This window comes from Brassica napus, chromosome C2 (genome assembly GCF_020379485.1).
Source record: "Brassica napus cultivar Da-Ae chromosome C2, Da-Ae, whole genome shotgun sequence".
Taxonomy (NCBI): Eukaryota; Viridiplantae; Streptophyta; class Magnoliopsida; order Brassicales; family Brassicaceae; genus Brassica; species Brassica napus.
The window spans coordinates 34,148,339-34,172,854 of record NC_063445.1 but is presented as its reverse complement, the minus strand read 5'-3'; the positions used below and the strand labels follow the sequence as shown (position 1 = coordinate 34,172,854).

Genomic DNA, 24,516 nt, shown 5'->3' with positions numbered 1-24,516 from the left:
TAAGCTCAGCTATTGTGGAGTTTGCTCTGATGAAACTTCTAGAATTTTTACACTCATCTCCGTTCACGCATCTACGTCCACGCATCACCCGTCCCCACATCATCCGTCCACGCATCAAATGTCTAATAAGGGCAAAGTTGTCCACAGTTTATTACTGGCCCACAAAAAAATGTTTCATATGTAAGAAGTGGTTGCGAATATAAAAATAAGTCAAAAAATTGGCTAGAGAGTAATCAACTCATTATGTTAATAGAAACTTAAGATGCTTTTGGATGTAATATTTTCTATATTAATCGAGAAGTCAGTACTCATGATGTCATGGCAATCATACAGACACTCATTGCTCGATTTTTATTTTTTATTTTTCATTACCGAACATTAAAAGTTTGTTTTTTTCGTTTGTTAAGAAATACAGATTTCTCTTTCTTCAATCTATTTTTTCTGCAATACCTAAAGCCGCTGGAGATTTGCAAGATCAAACTCGCTTCGTACAGCTTCGATATCTCTGATTCAGCAATCATCGAGCACCCTCAACGCCAGGTTCCTCCCTCGCCCTTCTGTAGACACTCGCGCTGTTTTGATTTGCGATGACGATGTGGAGGTAGACAAAAAGTCGGTGGAGTTCGCGTTATCCGTGTGGAAGTCGAACCATGATCGTTTAATAGGGGTATGTTTGTGAGATCGCACTGTTTTGACTTCAGATCGTTTAATTGGATTTGGGGATTAGGGTTTTTGGATTTAATTGGATTTGGGGATTAGACTCTCTTGTCGAATCTTGCTTATTATTTGGAACACGGTTGTGTGTAATTGATTTTTTGAAAATCTTCTTTTACATTTCAAAATAATGTTTTTTTTTGGGATAATGTTTGTCCTTTAGGTGTCATTGGATTTTAGATAGGTCTCGTGTAGTCGTGTGTCATTGATTTTGCTTGTTTATCTGGAGACTTGAGGACATGGTCTTTGATATAATTTAAAGTGTTTCAAATCTGTTTTGGAATTTGTTACAGGTTGGAAGTTTTTGATCATACGAAGTTTGATAAGTGGGTGAGGAAAGTAGCTGCCTCTGCAATAGCACCAAACATGAAGCTTTATGAAAAGGTTCAAGATTTGGGGTACAAATTTATCTTGCTTACAGGGCGAAGAGAGAACGACACGGTTATCACTATCAAGAACCTGATCAATGCCGGTTTCAATAACTGGGACGAGCTTATTCTGAGGTAAGTTATTCTCAATCTTTCAGTTTTCGATTGTTGACTTCTGTTTAACTCTTGAAGAGGTAGGCTTCACAGTTATACTAATTATGTTTAGCTTTTCTTGTAGAATGTGACAGCAGCTTTGAATGTTTATTTTCAAGATCATGGATTTTAGCTTGTGTTCCCACATTATCTCTAGCACCCGTTGAAGCTGATCCTGAGGTAATATTTCGTTTGTAAATTCTTTGAATTTAGCTTCAAGTATTGAACAAAGTGTTATGACCGAACATAGACGTTGAAGCCTCTTTAGACTCTGTTTTCTTAAAAAAAAAATGATTGCATTGTTTCTAACATAACACAATTCTCGGCAAACAATAGACAGATGAGGTGACTTCAAGCTCTTCGGATTCAAGTTGCTTGGTTGTGGGATTCAAGTTGCTCACTCGTCTTGTATATCCAGTGCTGCTCACTTATCCTGAACTCATTGATGCTGCAGTGATCCCGTAAGTCTTTTGTACCAGAAACAATCTTAGGTGATAAAATATTATGTCTATAGCCTGTTTAGAAAAGCCCAAAGATAAGCCCACATATAATGGTCATTTGGGATTTAGAAAAGTCCAAAACGTATTTATTAATTTTTAATAATAAACCCGTATAACTTACTTTATTGGAGATTACGTGCGCAAAAATGATTAATTAATTCGTTTATTAATAACTTTCCAATTTTTTCATACGGATTATTTGCGCAACTTGATATCATATTTATTACATTGTTTAAATGCAATTTACCTTAATAGTTCTAATTTGTTAATTTTTTTTTAATAATTTACCTTATTTATCTTATAGATTACTTGCGCAAATTGATATCATATTTATTGCAAACCAGTTTTTGATAATATACTTTTAATATCTTTCTTTAAACTATTTCATTATTTATTATGAAAATATTTCCTAGACGTCATTATTATGAAAAAATAACTTCCTAACTCTCATTCATTGAAGGTAGGGTACATATAAAAGAGACGGGAAAACGGCTTATTCATGCCTGGACTAAGGGTTGATGAGAAAATACATGCCTCAAATTTTACTGCATGCCAAAACATACCTTAACTAATCAAAAATTTGAAATTCACGCCTGAATTAGGGGTCGATAAAAAAATACATACCCCAACTCCTATTGCATGCCAAAACATACCTTAACTAATCAAAAAAATTGAAATTTATGTCTAGTCTGTAGAAGTCAACGCTAATTCCAATTTTGACTTAAACTCTGTTAATTAATTGTTAACGACGATGACTAGGATACTTAGTTGGCTAATGAGCCAGATTAATAATAATTGGGCACAATCGAAAATCAAATTGAAATGGGTCAAATCTGATAATAGTTGGGCCGAAGCCCTAAAACAATGGGTCATTATCAATACGATGTTGTTTGTTCTGTGATTTTATCTTCTCTCCTCTCTTTCTTCTTCTGCGACAAAGTGAAGGATCCCGACAAGGCAGAGTGAAGAGACAAAATACAGAACAAACGACGTCGTAGAGATAGTGGTCCATTGTTTTAAGGTTCCGACCCAACTATTATCAGATGTGACCTATTCCAATTTGATTTTCGATTAGACCCTAATTCATTAGCCAACTAAGTATCTTAGTTAGTCATTAACAATTAATGAATATAGTTTAAGTCAAAATTGGGATTAGCGTTGACTTCTAAAGATTGAACATAAATTTCAAAAAAATTACTAGTTAAGGTATGTTTTAGCATGCAATAGGAGTTGGGGTATGTATTTCAACGAGCCCTAGTTCAGGCATGAATTTCAAATTTTTGATTAATCAAGGTATGTTTTGGCATGCAGTAGAAGTTGAGGTATGTATTTTCTCAGTGGTCTCTAGTTCAGGTATGAATAAGCCGTTTTTCCTAAAAGAGACCCCGAGGTCTTAAAATACAAACATATTTCGCTTTTGCTAATAATCTTAAAAAACAATGGCTTTGGTTCAAGCCCCCAAAAACGTTGTTTCTTATGTTAGAGAATTAAAACCGCTTAAAGATACGTCGAGTATTGAAGTTAGGATTATATAAGATTGACATTATAGTCTTCTTGGTTTCAGGTTTAAACTAATTGCTAATGTTAAAGACGAATCCGGTAAGGCAAACTTTCTTTTGTTTGATACCAACGCTCAAATGATTGTGCGTCGTATGGCCGTTGAACTCTACGATGAGGTACTTTTCTAAATCAACAGTGTCCAATAATTTGCCTAATAACATTCTTTTGTTTAATCTATCTTTAATTTATGGTAGAATGAAGATCCCGAGTTTTTACCAGAAGCAGTTAGCGACCTCTTTGGCAAGAGAATGCTTTTTGAAATTTCAGTTGATTCTGATAACATCAGAGGAAAGAACTCTCGGTATGTTGTTCGTAGGGCTAATGATGATCATGAAATGATTGAGGAATTTGCAGCTTTGCCTCCTAAACCGGTAATACACACATTATGATTGCTTAAGTTTGATAGTTACACCTAAGCCAATATTTTGTGCAATTCTCTTTATTTTTCAGGTTTTAATGTTGCTCGCCTCCGAAGACATTTCCGATGGTTCCGGTGGTTCTTCAGCAACTCCTGTGTCTAAAAAAAAAAGCAAAGAAGAGCAAGACAATGATGTTGAGCATCAACTCTCTGTCAACGAGAAACATTGTCAAAACAAAATCAAGGGCGAGTGAAACATTGTCAACTCTTTGCTTTTTTTTTTCCAGACAGTATGGCTTTGTCGTATTTTTTTATTATTATCTCTTGGATTTGTCTCTTAGTATTTTAGCTTGGGATTTTTAAAATTTTTGAACAATTACTTATGTTGAAACTGAGAGCTCTGGCTTTCTGAGCAATTCATTATTTTATTTGGAAGAAAAAAAATTGTCTTCTCTTTTCTCTTACATAAGACGATTGTTCACAGAATTACAACACCTAATAATTCGCAAGTTTAGATGACATTATATCAAAATGATTGCCCACGGTATAGTAATAATTCGCTGGAAGAGATGACATTATATCAAAATGATTGCAAAACAAAAGAAGTAAATTAGTCTAAGGACAACAGAAATATAACGTAAATTTTAATTACATTCTTAAAAAAAAAACTTATTTGTAGTTTTTAAAGAATTACTTATATTAATCCCCTTTGGCATTAATAAAATCAAAGCCCAATTGATATATTGAACCGACCATAGGCTTATGCCTAAATATAAAAGCCCAATTGAAAACCTACAACACTAAATTTTTAAACGTGTTTAGCTGATAAATAACTCACAAAGAAACTACTTTGCAAAGAAACTACTTTGCAAAGAAACAACATAAATTAGTCCAGCGTCCTTGTTTTTCCAAAGAAAAAAAGTGTTTCAAAAAAAAAAAGTCTAGCGTCCTAAAATTCATCAGGTAACATGCAGCCGGCCAAATATCTATGGTCAATTCCTACACATGTATTATCGAACTCGAGATCCATCTTTTTTGAAACATTTTTTAAAAAAGGACTGATGTTTTGTTTTCCTAAAGGAATTATGCACATGTGATCATGATAAAACTTCATTGTCTTCGTACGATGATGTAAGTGATTTTTATATATTAATATATAGTTTATATTATATTTTTGTTTTACTTCCAATATCTAAACTATGTCGTAAAATATGTGACAGATTTACCAAAAGATTGAGAATCGTACAGAGACTAAAGTCAATCAGTGGCATCAATATAACAATATGATGACATTTACTGATTTACACACAGAGAACAACTTTCAGTCAATATCCATGATGACCCAGATAAATCCAAATTTATGGATTGGATAGAGACTAACAAACTACATTGAAACATTATATGTCAGTATCAACTTCCTTGCACTTGCAATACTTGGAGATCAATGAGTTCACTATTGAAACATTTCCATCAAAATCCAACCCACCGATACCACAATATATTTTTATGAAGGTGCGGACCAGTCACCTAATTTGTAAATAACTTCAAAAAGTAATGACAAAATTTTAGTTGAAATTATGCTTTATTAGTATAGACTAGGTAATAACCCACGGTATGTGCATAGTGAAATACTTTATTATATCTCTTATATATTAATTGAGAATCATTTGAAAAGATATAACCTTATATTTTGTATTATTTACATTTTATTCTTGCTGAATTGTCAGCTAATTACAACTCTAAATTGCATACGTGGGTGACAGCACTACAATGAAATTGAGAAAACATGGACCACCTTTTATTTTCTAGGAATTTTTTTTATCCCCACATAATATAACAACGACTAACAATATGTTTGGTTCCTAACCAAAAAATATCACATGATCTTCCACTCACGATTTATTACGAATTCAGCCTACAATGATATGTATATGTATCGTTATTAAGTAACACACTTCGATCACACCAGTTCGACTCACATAATTTTAGCAATTTGATCAGACATGTTTGATCCTTCTTATTTATCTAACAGAGTTAATTGCTTCCTCCAATATTAACTGTTTGTGTATCATATGTTCACCTAATCTAGGTTATAATGAGCCAGTTTCATCACTCCTGATGAAACACGTCAGCAGGTAAGTGGATTCCACTTTTAAAAAGTGTGAGAAAATGTTAAATCTGTGGCTCGAACCCGGATTCCTGTGATATAAACACCAACATTTATACCACTGAACTAAAGGATACTTTGTACATTGATTACCGAAACTAATATATATTTATGAAAGATTTCTTATAGTGGATCCCACACATAACTGTAATGTTTCAATACTCACGTGTAACTTTGATCATCGAAACCTATTTAGTAAAATCCGCATTCTGGCCCAATAAAACATATAAGTGGGCTAAATCTCTTTTGTATGTATCTAGGATTTTTATAGTACTCTGTCTCCACCGATAAACCGAAGCGTTACTCTTTTAGTTTATCAAAAAAAGTCTGAAACTTTTCATCTTCACCTCTCTATATCTCCAACGATCAGTTATGGTACCGTTTCACCTCTGAAACGATCCGTCTCAGTATATATAATTCCTCAAACAAACCTTGAGACCCATATCTCTTATTAAATTACTCCTAAATTGAGATGTCGCAGCTTTTAGCCAACCTTCGAAGATGTCAGCCTCCAGTGTTGCTGTTGCTTAATCGGTCGTTGTCCCCGCCACCTTTCTCCGCCTAGAACATAGTACCTAGGAAAAGGTATTGACAATTTGACTTTCTATGGAATACTATATACCATATTTGTTTAATCAATATTTAAGCTATCAGTTTTAATACTTTAAGCGTATGTTTCTCTGGACAGAATTCTGAGATCCACGGTTCTATCCCAGTTCGTGTGAATCACTACCATCCATCACTACGATAGGGGGTCGATCGTGAAAGTTGATTGATCGATTTGAAGTTGTCCGATTAACTAATATGATGTAAACTCTGTTCTGATGGGCTATAACGGAAAGTTATTTGGTTGCTAGGACTAACAGAGGCTGCAAGGCTGAGTACGTCTAGGGCGGAGCTGAAGGACGGTACAACTAGAGCGCCTATTGTCCGGCTTTTGTCGTGCCAACGTGCTATGGAACTTAAGCCTTCTTAGGAGAATCCACCTCACTTCGAAACGTCGATTGTCATTTTCAACAGGTACCACCAAGATGTAAATTTTTTTATGTTTGTGGTGTGGTTCGACTCAAGATTGAAAATTTTTCTGATGAAATAATGATTTATTGGATGCATGTCAATTAGATTTACGAGGCTACAAACTGTTCACTGTACATTGGCAGGGAAAAAATGGCTATGTATGATTCAGTTCTAACACCGGTGTGGTGCAATGGGGATGGACATGGTAACCAAAGGTGTGCATAATGTTATTGAGTTCCTCAACGATGATTCCCCTGACATGGATGTGATCGGAATCTCTGGTGAGTTCTTTTTGTATGTTATTGGTTTGATTTTAAAACAATGCATTTTAGCTTAGTGTCATCTTGAGACTTAAAAACTTGAAATTTATTGGTCAGATAACTTCTTCTCCGACATTAACAAACCTGCTGCGGTGAACTGCATCGAGGGACATGGCAGTAATTAGAAGAGAGATAGGGAACAATGTGTTGAAAACGAGTGTGTCTGGCTTGGTGGAGCTCAATATACTCAAGAACCTCACCGTCTATGTTGTTGCAGGCTCTCTAGGTCGATTTAAATCTCATGCCAGCAACATAGTGTTTGATGGATTCATAGCTACTTGCCAAGATCCAGCCCAAAACATGGAGAGCTCTCAAATTGATGGAAGCCATTAATAGCAATCACCGTACCTTCACTATCTCCACCATCACTAAAGATACCATCATAGAGAACCATGGCAAGGTTGTCTAATTTTACTTGTCATCACGTTCATGTATTTCAGGAGCACAGTGAGAACATTCTTCCAAGCAGTGAAGGTGACGTAGGATTGGCAGCATCATCGGGCCCGTCTGTTTTGGGAGACAAGGTCGATGAGGAATGTGCTGCAGCAGATCCTCCAGAGATTTCAGACGCTCAGAACAACCGCAAGCGCTGCCGTGAGTGATTGAAAATATCTATTATATTCCGATCAGCCCGTCAACGTCTTTTCTATGCATTTTTAAAAACTGCTATTATCTTTGTTTTCCATCATAAACTTTGGATATTTTTTCCTTTGCATGTTTTCTCTGTTCAGAGATTTTATTTCTATTTTGGATTATTAATGAAACGTCGACGGGTTCTAACTCATACAAGATTTGTCAGTGGTGTATTTTTTTGGTTTACCTATTTCTGACATTTTTTTTGTCCACCATAAACTATTTTTAACAAAGTCGAGTAAAACTCTAAAAATAAATAATTTTGCAACCGTATAATTTTATAAATTTTTCTAGAGTTATTAATTTTTTTAAAATAGTTTATTACAATTCTATATTTTGAAATTAATTTAGGTAAAATAAGAAAATAATTTAATTTATTGTTCGATAAATTGTTTAATTTTTTGAATTCAAATTTTATATTTTGTTCCTTACACTATTTGTTTTATATACTAACAACTACCTAAGTAAATACTAAACAACTTCATAAACTTTATCTTTTGAACATGAAAGCACTAATAACGCTAATGGTCGATCAAATCATTACGAAAATAATGCTTATGAATTCGCCGGTCAATCACAAGCGCCAAATGAGTTTTTGACATGATACGGTGGGCGGCGCTAGGGTTTTAGGTGACTCGAGGGCGAATTCCAGATCCAAGATCTCCTCGACAACGGCGTAGATTACAGCGACTCCCGACGGTTTTTAGGAGAGAGGGAGACTACCTTACACTCCTCTCGTCCTAAATCTCCTGCCCTTTGCAGTGTTTTTTCTTTTGTTTCAGTTTTTTCGTGCAACAGCTCTAGGTTTTTTGGTCCCGTGTTTACCAAGAGAAGAGGCTTTCGTGATTCTTGTGCTATTTCTACAAGCTTTCCCCTTTAATAGAATGTATTCAAACCGGGTGGAACGTGAGGATGTACCGAACAAGGAATGAGAGAGCAGAGAGCTCTAGACATACTAGAAAGAGAATCCAAGAAGATGAGGAGATTATTAAGGTCCCACCGTTTGATTTCACAGATCTTGTGGAGAAGTATAAACTATCCCTGGTGGGAAGAATGTTCCACCAAGACGGTCGTAGCGTTGATGCTCTGATCAACCACATGCCGAAATGCAGAATTTGGGATGTCCAGGGTAGAGTCAGAGGAACAAATCTGGGAAATAACAAGTTTCAATTTGACTTTGATAAAGAAGAGGACTTACAAAAGGTTCTACTCCGCAGACCTTGCCACTTCAATAAGTGGAGTTTCTCCCTGGAGAGATGGATCCCGACGAATAAAGAAGATTTCCCGAAATCAATGATGCTATGGGTTACGGTGATGGGAGTTCCCACACATTACAAGAAAGATGAGACGTACAGAAGTATCAGAGGAGCACTCGGGGAGGTGGATAATGTGGATGTCGAGAATGGCAGAGTGAGGGTCTATATCAATGTTGATGAACCCTTACAATTTGAACGGAAGGCGGGATATGCAAATGGAGATGTGATCAAGGTGACACTAAAGTACGAGGAGCTTCATAGATACTACTACACATGCAAACGTATCTGTCATGAAGAGGGTACTTGCCCCGGGCTATCTCCGGAGCAGAGAGAAACCAACCGCATCGCCAGACTGGAGCAAAAGGAGAAAGAGGAAGTAGCGGCCAGAGAGGTATTCTCAGCCCCACTAAGAGGCTATGAAGGAAAGCCGCGGTTCAAGCAGTAAGAGAGAGCTCATCGGTACTCTGACTCGTCACTGAAGAATCAAGAATTACCTATAAGAAGAGAGGAGCGAGAAAGAGCTGAAAGAACTGATCGTAATCGGACTGAGGGACATGGAGATTTTCGCAACAGACTCCATAATAGCAGAGAGAATCAAGGTAAGAACATCTGGAATAGATTGGAACATAACCCTGCTGGGAGAAACACCAGAGACACGGAGAGATACCACCCATATCGCAGGGAACCCCGTGAAGACTCAAAACTCATTAGAAGAGGCTCAGAGAGCTTTAATAAAAGCAGATATGGAGACTCTGATTCTTCCTCCAGCTGGAGAGTACGAGGTAATAGCCCGCAGCATCGAGGCAGATACCGGGAACAAACCGATGATAGGAGAAATGACCCTCTGCCTAAATCAAACCGTGTCTCCCCAGATTCCCAACGAACAATCTTAGAGTCACACCGCTACCCTAGGAGTGCTTACCAAGCGAGAAGTAGAGAGGCACATTCTTGACCAGAACAAAGTCTAATATGGCAGCCAGTGCGAATCTCAGCTAGGAATGATGAAGGGCGATCTAAAACCCACATAGAACAGGTAGCAGAACGGAGCACACTAGAAGAAACAGAAGAAGATAGAAGGCGCCGACTGAAAGGGAAAGCAATTGAGGTGGACGATGGCGCAAAGGAGACCCATACGAGCTCTGTGCTAGTAGCTAACGGAAGTCTTCACACTACTGAGCAAAGAATAACTAATATCCCTGAGAATCAGGTGTATGCAGAGAAGAGCAAGCGACATGAAAACATAACAACTGCTAAGGGTCTGCTTAAAGAAACCACAAAGTCTAAAGAAGCTCCTACACACGATCAAAACATACAGCCTGCAACAGGAGGAACAGACAAGTTAGCGATTGCAGAATCAAATGATAAGGAACAAGAAACGGAGGAAGATCTGCAGCTACCGTCGGAGGAGGAGATGCGACAGTTTGAGGAACAATATGCGAGCGTGAACTTCGAAATGGATGAGGAGATGCTAGATGAAGATGACCTGCTGGATGAGGTTGAGAACGAGGAAATAGTAGTCCCGGAGACCTAGGAGGTGACTCAAAAAAGCACAAAGGAATAAAATAAGCAAGGAACGGAAGGGGGAGATGTTTCTGCAATGGACAAGACGAGCTAACCAAGACAGAACGAGGGGCAGGAGAGAGAGAAAACGAGGAAACTCCAGAAGGATAAGCCACAACCATACCGTCCCAGCAAGCGCCGGGGCACTCGAAGCCCGGATACAAAAGGAATAGCAGCATCAAAGAAACTTGCAACCAGAGGAAGAGCCTCACCGAAAGGCAAGTTGGTCAAGCACAGTCAAACTAGTTCGACGAAAGGTGTGCGATCGAACATATTCCCTCCTACTGAGGTGTTCCCTGCGGCTGTCAAGGGCCGTAAACTTTCTACTGTACCAGGTTCGGTGGGGTCCCAGAAACCACCCAATACTCAGATATGAGTGCAATCGCATGGAATTGTCAGGGGGCAGGAGCCTACCTTACTAAGCAGCACTTGAGGGAGCTGCACCGCTGCTTTCATCCTAGTTTTCTTTTTCTTTCTGAAACTAAAAACAATTTTACTTTTATGCAAGACTTTAAATTTGAGTTTGGCTATGATAATTTGTTCACCGTGGATCCTGTTAGTAGGAGCGGTGGACTTGCTTTGTTTTATATGAATGATGCTGAGGTTGAGATTGGTTTTTTCAGTAATCGTATGATTGATATTGAAGCCAAGATAGAAGGACATAAGGTGCAGATCACCTTCTTATATGGCGATCCAGTGATAGAGTACCGAGAACAAGTATGGGAGAGGCTAATGAGGATGAGTATGTCGAGATCAGAAGCATGGCTGATCATGGGAGACTTCAACGAGATTACTAGCAACGGGGAAAAGAAAGGATGGAGGAAGAGATCCGATGCATCAATCTTACCAGTGAAGAATATGTTATCGTATTGTGGTATGATAGATTTTCCATTTGCTGGTAACCCCCTCTCTTGGGCAGGAAGGACGCGAGCAGGGAGAGTGCAATGTCATCTCGATCGGACTGTAGGCAATGAGGACTGGCATCAAAACTTTTCCCACACATATGTGGAGTATTTACTGAGATGGGGTTCTGATCATCGACCCATTTTAGCAAGATTTCTATCCAGAGAAAAGCAAAATCGGAGAAGCTTCAAGTTTGATAAGCGGTGGATAGGTAAAGAAGGTTTTAACACGATGGTTCAAGGAGCATGGGACGCCGCTAACCTGGACAGAGACGCGACCTTGAGTGATAAAATAAGAGAAAGCAGAAAAGCGATTTCACGGTGGAAGAAAAGGAATATATCGAATAATGCTCTGCTTATTGAAAGAATTAAGAAAGAGCTGGATAGAGTACAAGACGATGAAACTATATCGACAGAGGAGGAACTGGAGCTTAAATGGAAACTATGTGAAGCGTATAGAGAGGAAGAACTATACTGGAAACAAAAAAGCAGAGCTCTCTGGCTGCGAGAAGGAGATAGGAACACACGGTACTTCCATGCTAAAACCAAACAACGACGAGCTCGCAACAGGATTACTCGGATAAAGAACTCAATGGGACAATGGGTGGATACAGAAGAGGGCATAGAACGGGTAGCAACGAAGTACTTCCAAGAGCTTTTTTCCACATCAAACCCATCTGATATTGAAGAATCACTCCGGTATGTTACCGCGTCGGTTACAAATGAGACGAACCAACAACTCTTGAAAATCCCTCGAGATGAGGAGATTAGGGAAGCCACTTTTGCGATTAATCCAGAGGAAGCACCTGGACCAGATGGGATGACCAGCCTGTTCTACCAACGCTTCTGGAACAAGATTGGGGCGGACGTGTGCAGCATGGTTAGGGATTTCTTTGAGACTGGCGAGCTGGAAGAATGTCTAAACCAAACAAAACTCTGCCTTAAACCTAAGACAGACAGACCTACGTCCAAGACTGACTTCCGACCAATAAGCTTATACAATGTGGGGTACAAGATCATATCTAAAATACTGTCTTCGCGGTTGAAACGTATCCTTCCGGAAATGATTTCCTCAATCAGCCTTTGTGGCAAAGAGACTGATTACAGATAATATCCTGATTGCACAGGAGATGTTTCACGCACTCAGAACAAACCCTAGCTGTAAAGGGAAGTTTGTGGCGATCAAAACGGATATGAGCAAAGCTTATGACAGAGTTGAATGGAGTTTTATGGAAGCCTTGCTTCTCAAGTTGGGGTTCGAGCAGCAGTGGGTGAACAGGATCATGAAATGTATCTCCTCGGTCTCCTATCAGGTTTTGATCAATGGTGAAGCGCAAGGAAATATCAAGCCCTCAAGAGGCTTAAGACAAGGTGATCCCTTATCACCTTTCCTCTTCATACTGTGCACGGAAGTATTGACATCGCACATAAAGAACGCGGAAGCCACTTCAGCTTTGACAGGCATCAAAATAGCAAGAGAATGCCCCCCGATCTCACACCTATTATTCGCGGATGACAGTTTGTTCTTCTGCAGAGCAGAACAACCTCAATGCGAGGAACTGATGCGAATAATTGACGTCTACGGTAAAGCCTCAGGACAACAACTGAATAAAACCAAATCTTCAGTTCTGTTCGGTTCTAAGGTCGTAGCGTCCTCTAAAAATGATCTGAAAAGATCACTTGGGATAACGAGAGAAGGGGTATGGTGATGTATTTGGGGATGCCAGAGAAGATTTGTGGCTCAAAGACTCAAGTTTTCTCTTATGTCCAGGAAAGAATGAATGGAAGAATTAACAATTGGTCAGGGAAACTGCTGCCTCGCGGAGGTAAAGAAGTCCAAATCAAATCAGTAGCACAAGCTGTCCCCTCCTTTGTCATGTCATGCTATCTATTACCACAGGGAGTATGTAAGAAACTATCTGCCGCAGTGGCGAGGTTCTGGTGGAGCACAAAAGAAAACAATCGCGGAATACACTGGATTGCATGGGATAAAATCTGTGTACCACTTGAGGAAGGCGGATTGGGATTTCGGGACTTTCGAGATTTTAACCTGGCACTTCTAGCCAAGCAGGTCTGGCGCCTATTAGTCTTTCCTGACTCACTAGTCGCGAGGGTCCTAAAAGGTAGATACTACCGGCACTCAAACCCACTTCGAACAGGTAAAGCAGCAGCGAAACAAGTACTGGAAGTAGCAAGGCCAGCACGATTGGGACAGGAGCTGATACCAGTGTATGGGATGACGTCTGGATCTCGGAGGAAGTAGCAAGGCCAGCACGTTGAGCTCAACTGGAAGTAGATAAAGACCTGAAAGTCCATCATTTAACTGACCCTGACTCAAAAGAATGGAAACCGGAGCTTCTCGCAGAGTTCATACATACTGATGATATCCAACGTATCCTTGAGATAAAGATTAGTAAATCTGGAAGAAAAGACGGCTACTACTGGAAGCACTCAAAATCAGGGCATTACACAGTGAGAACTGGATACGATATCGCAGTAAAACAACGAAGTAAGAATCACTTCGCACCGATGACGGAACCAAGCATCACGCCACTGAAACAAAAGGTATGGAAACTAAAGACAGCAAGAAAAATTAAACATTTTCTTTGGCAAGCCCTATCGGGATATGTTTCGCCGGCAAGCAAACTAGTAGAGAGACACTGCGGCACAGATAAATCTTGTCAAAGATGCGGAGCGGAGATAGAAGACATAAATCATATACTCTTCACGTGCCCACCAGCTTTTCAATGCTGGATTCTCACAGCAATTCCAACACCTCCGGGGTCGTTCCCGAGTACGTCCTTATTTGTGAACTTTGAGTACCTACTGCAGCAAGTTACGACTGCAAATCCACAAGGGGATGCTCAGATATTCCCATGGCTGATGTGGTATGTGTGGAAAGCAAGGAATGAGAAGTGTTTCAATGCGAAAGACATCTCGCCCCTTGATACGATTCAGTTAGCTAGACATGAAGTAGAGACGTGGAGGATTGCACAAATAGGAGATAAACTGTATGAGACAGCTGATGAGGAACAAACGGAGCATCAAAGTAGAGCCCGAGATACGCCTGTCGCGGAGAAGAGATTTAGGTGCCTCGTCGACGGCTCCTGGTCGGACAAGGACGACTGGATGGGTATGGGATTCGTACTTACAGAAGGGGAGGTTGTGATATTGCAGGGACATAAGTGTGCCCCTCGTACACAAGCACCGATAAATGCCGAAGCTAGTGGCCTTATTTGGGCAATGCAAGAAACCCGTGACAGAGGCTTTGATGGGGTTAACTTTGGCTCGGATTGTCAGCAGTTAATAAACCTCATCCGAAGGGAGGACGAATGGCCAGCCTTAGCACCGGACTTAGATGATATTAAATTCTTATCAACTTGTTTCCATGATGTTGATTTTTCTTATGTACCCCGTGATAACAATATCCGTGCGGACTCCCTGGCTAAGGGAGGACGATCACGAGGTCGCTGCTTTACCGTTGTAGACGTTCTGGTTCACTCTAGATTGGCCCTAGCAGCCGGTCTAAACGGACCATAGTAAGCTCTTATGAATGAAATTTTGTTTGATACCAAAAAAAAAAAAGAAGAATTCGCCGGTCATTCTTATATCAACTTAATCAAACTGGATGACTTCTAAATGTTATGTTCATCACCATTATATACAACACGGACAAACAAAAGTGGGAAAAAATAAACGACAAAATCCCGTACATAAAACTACACAACGATCAATAACTTATCCGGCTCCGCGTTTGCGCGGGGCTATACCCCAGGTTCCATTATAACAACACTCTAAGAATAAATTGTTCAACCATGTTAGCACGTCTGTATATGTCATTTTAACAATAATAAATAATTTTAACACGTCTGTGTATGTCATGTGCTCGGAAAAATCTTTGAACGGGAAATATATTATGATCAGACGGTTTTAATTGGTGTTGGAGAGTCTACTATCATTGTTTTTCGTCGAACTTATAAATAATTTGTACCAAACGTCATATATATACAAAGAGTCATGCTCACATATAATATATAAGAGATATATGTATAGGCATTCTTATCTTTTACAATGGTAGAATGGGGATAATTTTAATGAGTCATATGCAGGCAAAGAGTCATGCATTCAGATCAATCGTGAATTATTAAAGTACTGAGAAAAAACGCGGCCACCTAGCCGTCCGCCTGGGCGCTACCCGAACATCTCCCGCAGCGATTTTGATACAATCGCAAAACAAAATCGGACGCCAATCAAGCGGCCCATTTAACCAATTAGGCGGCCTAATCAATAACTACTCGGCTCAATTATATAAACCTAAGTTATACACTGTTAAAGTATATATTGGCTATAGAAGAAATTTGAAGCCCAAATACTTTACCCTTTCTTTAGTATCTGAAATCTATATATAGAGTCAGATTTTGTCTCCTTTTTGAGCTATAACCGATGTGGAACTTTTGAACATCAATACTAACAATACGAAAATAAATAAATTGCAATCAAGAAGCATCGAATCCACGTTATTCGGCGCAGAACATGAGACTCAACCACTAGGAAACAACGAATCTTTGTTAGTAAAATGCAGAGCTTAATATATAGACGTATACATATAATAAACATTCAAAAACTAGTCTAGAATAATTAGTTTTTCAAATGTACGGAATTAACATATGCTAACAATTAATTTTGTTCAACCAATAAATATAAATTTCAATGATAATATACAAAAAACTATTACATTCTAATATATTTATATTTTATATTTTATATTTTAGTTAAATATTATAATAAAATAAAATAATAATAAAAGTAATCCCCGCATATACCCCGTTTAATCCCCAATTTTTTGGTAATTCGCTAGGCCCGGAGTGGCCGCCCGACTAGCGCCTAACGTAGTTCCGAACAGGGATATTTATATATCACTACAAAAAAGATTGAATTGTATAAAAATCATAAGATTTGATCAAAGTAACATAATAGTATAATACACTTGAGAAATATAAGGTTATGTAACACAAAAGGTGATCCAGCGTACTGGCTTTTCGAACCATGTAATAAATGATATGATTTTGTGAATTATTTGCAAGTTTCATTTTTAGATAAGTTAGTACTAATGTTAAAACTTGGTGTGCAAGGTTTTCCTGTACGTTGAAAAGGCAATTCGTAAACTTAGTGTCCAAGATCTTACAATAAGGAATTATATATTATATATCTTTGATATATATATTCGTTTATTATTGGAACATTTCCTAATGAGTTTTGTATAATTATCAAATTATTACCGAAAATCTCTCTACATTCAAGTTTCGAATATGCGTCATTGCTAAACCTACACATATCTCTCAACTATATGTGTAGGTTAGAAAAAAATGATAGTAATAAGATTATGAAACTATATACATTCGTAAAAATTGGTATGAAGCCAAGTAATTGTTTCAGAAAATAGAAAATAGTGTAGAACGTACTCATCCCGCGCAAGGCGCGGATCTTAAGCTAGTTATTTATTGTATGTCGTACTAAAGAATTTGTTGTATAGTTTTTTTCAGAGGATGAGCATCATATATCCGTTCGGATTCATTTAATCTATTCGGATTTCAGATTTTTAGGGTTAGAAATTTAAATCATATTCGGATATTTGAAATTTTTTGTTTTGATTTGGTTCGAATCATTGCGGGTTCGGTTCGGATTGAGTTCAGATACTCATTTTAATTATGTATTTTTATCTATAATCCAAATATACTTAATATTAAAATAAAATAATATGAAACATAAAAATTTGAATAATGTAAGAATAAATATTTAAATTTACATAAAAATTAGTTCAATTTAAATATTTCGATGGAAACAAATATATATTTTCAGTATTTTGAACATTTTCTATTATTTTTAGATATTTACTTGTGACTGTATTGATAATTTTAGATATTTTCATATTTTTGAATATATAATACAGTCAAAATTTAAAATAATTAAAATATTTAAATATATAATTGTGATTTAGATATTTTTGGTATCTAAAATATTTTAGTTTGGATCAAAATCGGGTCTGGTTATCTGGATATTAAACTTTTAGATCCATCCGAGTAATTAATCAGTTTTAGTTTGTGTTTAGTATTAGTTTCGAATCTAGTTCAGGTCGGTTCTTTGATCTAGATGTTTTACCCAAACTTACTTTTTTTCTACTAGAATAAAGAAAAATAAAATAAATGTAAAATAAATATTCTCGGTTTATTTAACATACATAATTATTGGTCTATACTTTAAAAATACCAATAAAAATGGTTAAGAATCGTGTCAATATTTTTGGACATATTGCAAAATTGACATAATATAAAACTAATAACATGTATTTTCTTATAATGTGATTTCTTCGTCAAGCACATGAATTCTGTTTTTCAATCGATTTCACGAATTTTCTTTTCTTTTCAAAATTTTTCTGATTTTTTTTTTGCAATCTGATTATGTTTCTTATTTTTGGTTTGATATAAAAACTCCGTAAAAAAAATATTTGGCTTAACTAATGATCCGACTTTGTGTGTGGTATTTTTTACCTCAATTTTTTAAATTCATAGCTAATCACAATTATTTATTGCCTTCGTGTACCGAAGCCTCAACAATGGATAAGTTCGGCAAGATACAAAAGTTTCAATTTCCAAAAACATTCATATTTCATCATTTTAGTTGATGTGAATCTTAATCACTTTTTAATTTATTTATTTCAAAATGATATTATTCATTAGTTGTACGGAGAGAACTTCAGTTCATTATTAATACCAAGGTTAAAATGAGCCGATTAAAAAATTAGTTATGTGAACGCATTAATTGTTAAATAAATATAATGCCGACACGTCAGCATACTCAAATTGAAATCGATGTGGCTGACAGATGTCCAATATAATGTTAATGAATTAAATGACAATGTTTTTCTTGTATCGTAATATTCATATTCATTCGAAAGATCATAAAACATTGATCAAGAAGAGTCCAGGTTCGTCACCAATGAAACAATGTGATCCTAATGGGCCATCCTCAAATTATGCTTTACCTGTAAATTTATAGGTCCATCTCTTTAGCTACTGTAGTTTCTACTGATGCGCATATCACATTGATGCAGGATATTATTTTGATTTTTTATGTAGCTAAAACTTCCTCCTCCACTAGCGGAAGAACGCGAGGATTAAGAAGAAAATGTTAAAACATGTTTATTGCAGTGTCTTAGGTGGGTTGGTTAGGGTATTTTGTAATTAAAAAAAATGGTTAATTACTTAAGAAACGGGTCCTAATTAAAGGTTTAAAAATCCGACTCTTGCGTAACACGTATATGAAGGGGATTGGAGTTGTGATTTTGGGAGAAGAAGAATCGACGAAGTCGACGAAGTCTTCGAACTCTCTCCGTGCTCTCCTCGATTCTCTCTGTCCTCTCCATCCTCTCCTCGATGCTCGCCTCCTTGAAGAATCTCGTCGGTGCTCGCCTCGTCGATAGAGCTTCAAGTTCTTCCTGGATCCATTCCCCTGCGATCACCTTCCTCCGCTCTGATTACTCAACCTCTTCTCCACTGCAGCTCCCGCCATTCGATTACCAGCCCTGGCCCTACAATAGTCCTTACGCCGATGAAGTTTGTAGAGATTCACAGGTGAGTCTATGTTTCTCTTTATTTGTTCTGCATATCACATTAATGCAGGATATTATTTTGATTTTTTATGTAGCTAAAACTTCCTACTCCACTAGAGGAAGAACGCGAGGATTAAGAAAAAATTGTTAGAACATGTTTATTGCAGTGTCTTAAGTGGGTTGGTTAGGGTATTTTGTAATTAAAAAAGAAAGAAAAAAGGTTAATTACTTAAGAAACGGGTCCTAATTAAGGGTTTAAAAAACCGACTCTTGCTTAACACGTGTAGGAAGGGAATTGGAGTTGTTCATTTTGGGAGAAGAAGAATCGACGAAGTCTTCGAAGTCTCCGAACTCTCTCCGTTCTCTCCTCGATTCTCTCCGTCCTCTCTGTCCTCTCCTCGATGCTCGCCTCCTCGAAAAATCTCGTCGGTGCTCGCCTCGTCGATAGAGCTTCAAGTTCTTCCCGGATCCATTCCCCTGCTGTAACACCCCCGAACCGTCCTAGACATATGGTCGATCAACCGGCCAACAATCAAACAAGAACATGACCGATCGACCGTCCAACACCAAGGGTTGGAGATGAATGAACCAACCGGCCAGCCAACAATCAAACAAGAACATGACTGACCATCCAACCCAACACCATGGTCCAGAAGCGCTACGTTACGGATTAGGGACGAACCGGTCAAAGTCACAAAATTTACTCCACGACCTAGACCAGTTCATCCACTAACTTGTCCCGCTGCGTCAAGGCACAAAGCTTTCCAACCCGTACCTAGAGTTATCATTTTCTGGTAGATCGAGGCCTAAGGCTTTTCATCCCATACAACGACCTTACCTTGTGTTAGACCAGACTAGTCAAATATCAGAGTACTCATGAAGCGCATATAAAACAATTACTTTTATTGATTTAGGAAATATTCATACATTGAATAATTCAAGACTGGGCCCGGCCTAATACCAAATCGAGTCAACTTAACACAATTCACAATACCGTTTACAAAAGACATGAAAATCTACACCGGCGGTCCTAACGTCCAGCTCCAAGCTATCCGATCATCCTTACCTAAAGCGACCTCCAAAAAGGACAACGGAGTTGGATGAGTAATCTAGTATTACTCAGTAGCTGGCGGCCTCTACCCGCAACCTAGACTCTAACCCAGACAACCCAAAATAACAATCAATCTAGCCCTAGCATGCAATAAAAGCTAAGGCTAAGCAAACCGTTACGAAGTTAGACTTGGTCTCCTGCCATGATCTAGCTTCAAGTAACGGGAACCTGCATTAAAACAAGTCAACAACCAATCCCTAGTTAACCATATATACGCTTGAGTTCAGTACTCATGTAGTGTTAGACACTTAGACTATACAAGTATAATTAACCGGTCGACCAACAATCAGACAAGAACATGATCTACCAATGACACCGCATAGCTTTAATATCCACCACCCTTCACAAGATATCACTCGAACACATATAGGCCAACGTCAGGCCTACACTAACCAAATACACACCAAGCCAAATCCGGTACCTAAACCAGACTTAGGACTTAATGTCAGAACCTGCAAGACAAACAATCAACAACCACAACCACAACAATAATAAGATAGTAACTACCAGTGACTCAATCTAACTCGTAACGCCGTATATCGGTGCTACATTAACTCGAGGGTTCCATAACCCTCTACGACACACTAACACAACACTCTAACCTGGGCCCTGGTGACTTCGTGTTCCTCCTCTCTATCGGAAATATCCTATCTCCCTACCACAAAGGCCGGAAGAAGAAACTTTCAACCGACCGCGGCCCACAGTCCTTCGGATCACCGTGCTACAGCCCACAGCCCTTCGGGTCACTGCCACATTACACCGTAGTGTAATCACTCAGCCATTGGCCATGATCCCGTCTCTCTGAGTCTTCCCGATCCAGCGAATAAGGGGTTTCCTTGAACCCGCTGAATACGAGGGCGAGGAAACACTAGTCCACCCCAAAACATGCCTAGCATGGGCGGGTTTCCCACCTGCTGTCGGCATAACACTCGACACACAATCCCTAGGAAAGACCTAAGGGACAAGAGTCCTATCCAAAACTACACAACACTTAGAAGTCTACGACACTAACACTAATACTCGTAGTCCTGCCTATATGGCATAGGACCCGTAATACCAACATCACAACTAGGAGATCGGCATATATGGCCAAAGATCCCTAAACAACAACATTATCACTAACCAACTCAACCAGTTAGTCACTCCCTTACCAAGAGATGACTAACCTCAATTAACAAGATTAATTAAACAAGCAAGAATTTAATTAAATCTACTCAATCAATCTACTCAATCAAACCGTTACCCAGATAGTTTGGCATCCTGTTACGACACTATCTTTAAAGATAACGGGAACCTGCACTCAACCATATCAACACGCAAGGAATATTAAACATGATGCATCCTAGTCCTAGTCAGGTTATTATCTCAGTCTTAATTCCATTTCATCTCAGCTAGCCCGTGCTAAACTGAGTCCGGTTTAATAAATAACCCTAAGGACTCTACCATGCAACAGCGTGAGCATTCTACTCTATATGTGACTCGATCTTCCCTAAGTTCCAAGTGGAACTCACAAATCTTCCCTAAATTCCAAGTGGAATTCACACAAAACCAACTCACAGTATTCTAGGCGAAAAGCAGCTGGTTGATCGGAGAGGACTTGGCCAAAACCCAAGATGAATGTCTCAACTGGACTGGACTTAACTGATCTCGACTTGGACAGAACCTCGGCTTGAACATGAAGACACTGAAAGGCCTCGGCAGAATGATCTGGACAGAACCTCCTTTAGCTCCTGGACAGTTCTTCGGACTTCACGGCGGAGTATCGAGCAGAAATTCGACTGATTTGAAACCGTGGAACTGAACTAACTCTGGACATCACCTCCACTTGATCATCAAAGGAACTTAGTTGCCTGGACGGACTGATATGGACAGAGTTTCCGCGTCACAATCGTAGAGAATCGTCGATTGGACGGAACTGGCCTTCTCGGTGAGAATCGACTACACTCTAAGTTGACCACTTTGTTTCTCTCTCTCTTTCTCTCTTGCCACATTGACTTGATTCCCATCTGAGCTGATCTTCATTTGATTGAACTTCAGTTGGACAGAACCTTCCCTAGGCGCTGACTCAAAATCAGTAGAGAACAGACCTCGAAAACTTTCTAAAACTCTCGAAATAGTTCGGAAACTGTTGCTTTCTTTTTCTACTTTTCTCTCACGTTTTTAACTTGGTTTGTACAGGTATGGATGTGTTGAAACTGAAGGGAGGTCGTGCCTATTTATAGAATACAGCAACCAATCAGCTTCAGGTTGGTGGCAGTCCGTGTGTCGCTTCGCATGGCTCCGGACGCATGCGCGGTGACACCTCGTGCTCCACATGGCTGGCTGCATGTCCAGGACACATGCAGGACGCCACCACTCCTCCCAGATGTCAGGCTTCATGACTAGAGCTCATGCAAGGCACCACAGCAGCACACACATGTCGATCAGCATGCTTCGGTTGCATGCACGGAGACATCTCGTGCTTGGTTGATCCACCTCGTGCTTCTACATGTCAGGCTGCATGTACAGCTTCCATTCACGGCGACACCTCGAGCTTCTGGAGACACTCAGCTTGTTAGATGGTTGACACCACGTTCTGAACCCATGCAACGAGCCACCTCGAGCTTCTCGGTCCATTTGCCTGATTTCGGTCCTTCCGGCAATTTTCTGATCCGCGATTAACCCCAAATATTTTTCTGCTCCCGTTCAGATGAGTTTAATATTTTTAATAAACTCCAATCTGAAGTCTGACCTTGGCAGTAAATATTTCCCGATCCTTCGGCTTCATCGAAGACTTGCATAATACCGAAATTATGGTTTTTGTCTAATTTCGGGTTTTCCCGTCGTGCTTCGATCCCGTCGTGCTTGCTTCCCATCCTTCTTGATTCCCGTCCTGCTTCCAATGTCTTCGAAATAATATTCCACTGATACGAAGTTTCATCGAAAACTTCTTGCTGAAGAAACGTCATTCTTCCAAAACGTCGAGCTTCTAAACCGTCGTGCTTCCAAAAATGTTCTGCTTCCAAAACATATGTGTAATCAATCTAAGACATCTTCTAACCATGGTCGAGCAACTTATTCGACTCATAGTTCACTCACGATCAATTCTTCGCTCACCTCGTACTTCAAAGCTTCTCGATCGATCCTTATCGCCCAAGACTCGACCACCACAAAGATACTCGACCATTCTCTCTCTTTTTTTTAACGGGTTTCTACACCTGCGATGACCTTCCTCCGCTCTGATTACTCCACCTCTTCTCCGCTGCAGCTCCCGCCATTCGATTAACAGCCCCGGCCCTACAATGGTCCTTACGCCGATGAAGTTTGTAGAGATTCACAGGTGAGTCTATGTTTCTCTTTATTTGTTTTTTGTGGTAGTGAATCATGTGGTGAGTGTTCTGAAGTTTGTAGAGATTGTAAGAAAAAAAATAGAGCTTGTGTTTTCTCTTTGGATTGTTTGTTCATGCAAGTAGTTTCCATGGATTGAGCTAGCTTGCTACGTACTACTGAGTTGAATGATATAGGTTTCTAGCGACTGAAGTGTTGTTTATACTTCTCTTTGTTAAAAATTACCTTTTTCATGGAAATAAAATTGTAATTAGTCATTGTCAAATAAGTTTTTCAATGCATTACTTCGAGATCTTAGAATGAAATCTTGCTTTTCTCGTTTATAACCCTGTTAATTCGTTGCTTTTCACTTTTCCAGTAGTCTAACTTAGCTTTCTTCAGACAAATTTGAGTATGTGTTTGAGTTTAATTCGTTTTCACTGTCTCTTTTTGGTGTTGGGATACTGCAGATTGTTAAGATGGATTGAAAAGAAACGACATTTTCACCTGCAGGTTTCTTGTCTAGTTGCTTGAGACTTTTTGGTTTGGTAGAAAATTGAATTGAGAGTTATGAGAAGAAGTAGAGGGAAAGGCAAGAGGCAGAACGCAAACTGAAGCTACTACCCTCTCTGCACAACTGTCTTTGTTCCAGGTTTCTTATTACATACTTCAACATTTTGTACAATTTGTACTTAGGGAAACTGTACTCAGTGTCTCAACTTGCTTTTTACAGAGAGACACAACTGGTTTGTCATCTGAGAACACAGAGCTCAAGCATCGTTTACAAGTCATGGAACAACAAGCCAAGTTGCGAGATGGTATGTAAATCTCTCCCCTCTCTTCTGTAAATTTCAGTTTCTGTTTTTTCTAAGAACCCTTAACTTAAGAAACTATCATTGGAGGTCCAAAATTAGGTGTTTATTAACATTAATTCTTAACTTAATTTTAATACTAAAACTAGATACGGATCCACGCCGTGCGC

At 38.8% G+C, this 24,516-nt stretch overlaps 2 protein-coding genes across 2 annotated transcripts; both read left to right on the top strand.

The window, feature by feature from the left end:
• The first annotated feature begins 593 nt into the window (after nucleotides 1-593).
• On the top strand, nucleotides 594-4,104 carry LOC106392857. The gene is made up of 7 exons (XM_013833634.3): nucleotides 594-601; nucleotides 1,008-1,186; nucleotides 1,321-1,415; nucleotides 1,572-1,696; nucleotides 3,300-3,411; nucleotides 3,490-3,666; nucleotides 3,746-4,104. The coding sequence occupies exons 1-7, from the start codon at nucleotides 594-596 to the stop codon at nucleotides 3,905-3,907; spliced, it is 858 nt and encodes a 285-aa protein (XP_013689088.1). The 3' UTR covers nucleotides 3,908-4,104.
• Nucleotides 4,105-7,027: 2,923 nt separating this feature from the next.
• On the top strand, nucleotides 7,028-7,490 carry LOC106392856 (3-hydroxy-3-methylglutaryl-coenzyme A reductase 1). Its single transcript, XM_048749019.1, has 3 exons — nucleotides 7,028-7,118; nucleotides 7,215-7,274; nucleotides 7,375-7,490. The coding sequence occupies exons 1-3, from the start codon at nucleotides 7,028-7,030 to the stop codon at nucleotides 7,488-7,490; spliced, it is 267 nt and encodes an 88-aa protein (XP_048604976.1).
• The last annotated feature ends 17,026 nt before the right edge of the window (nucleotides 7,491-24,516 follow it).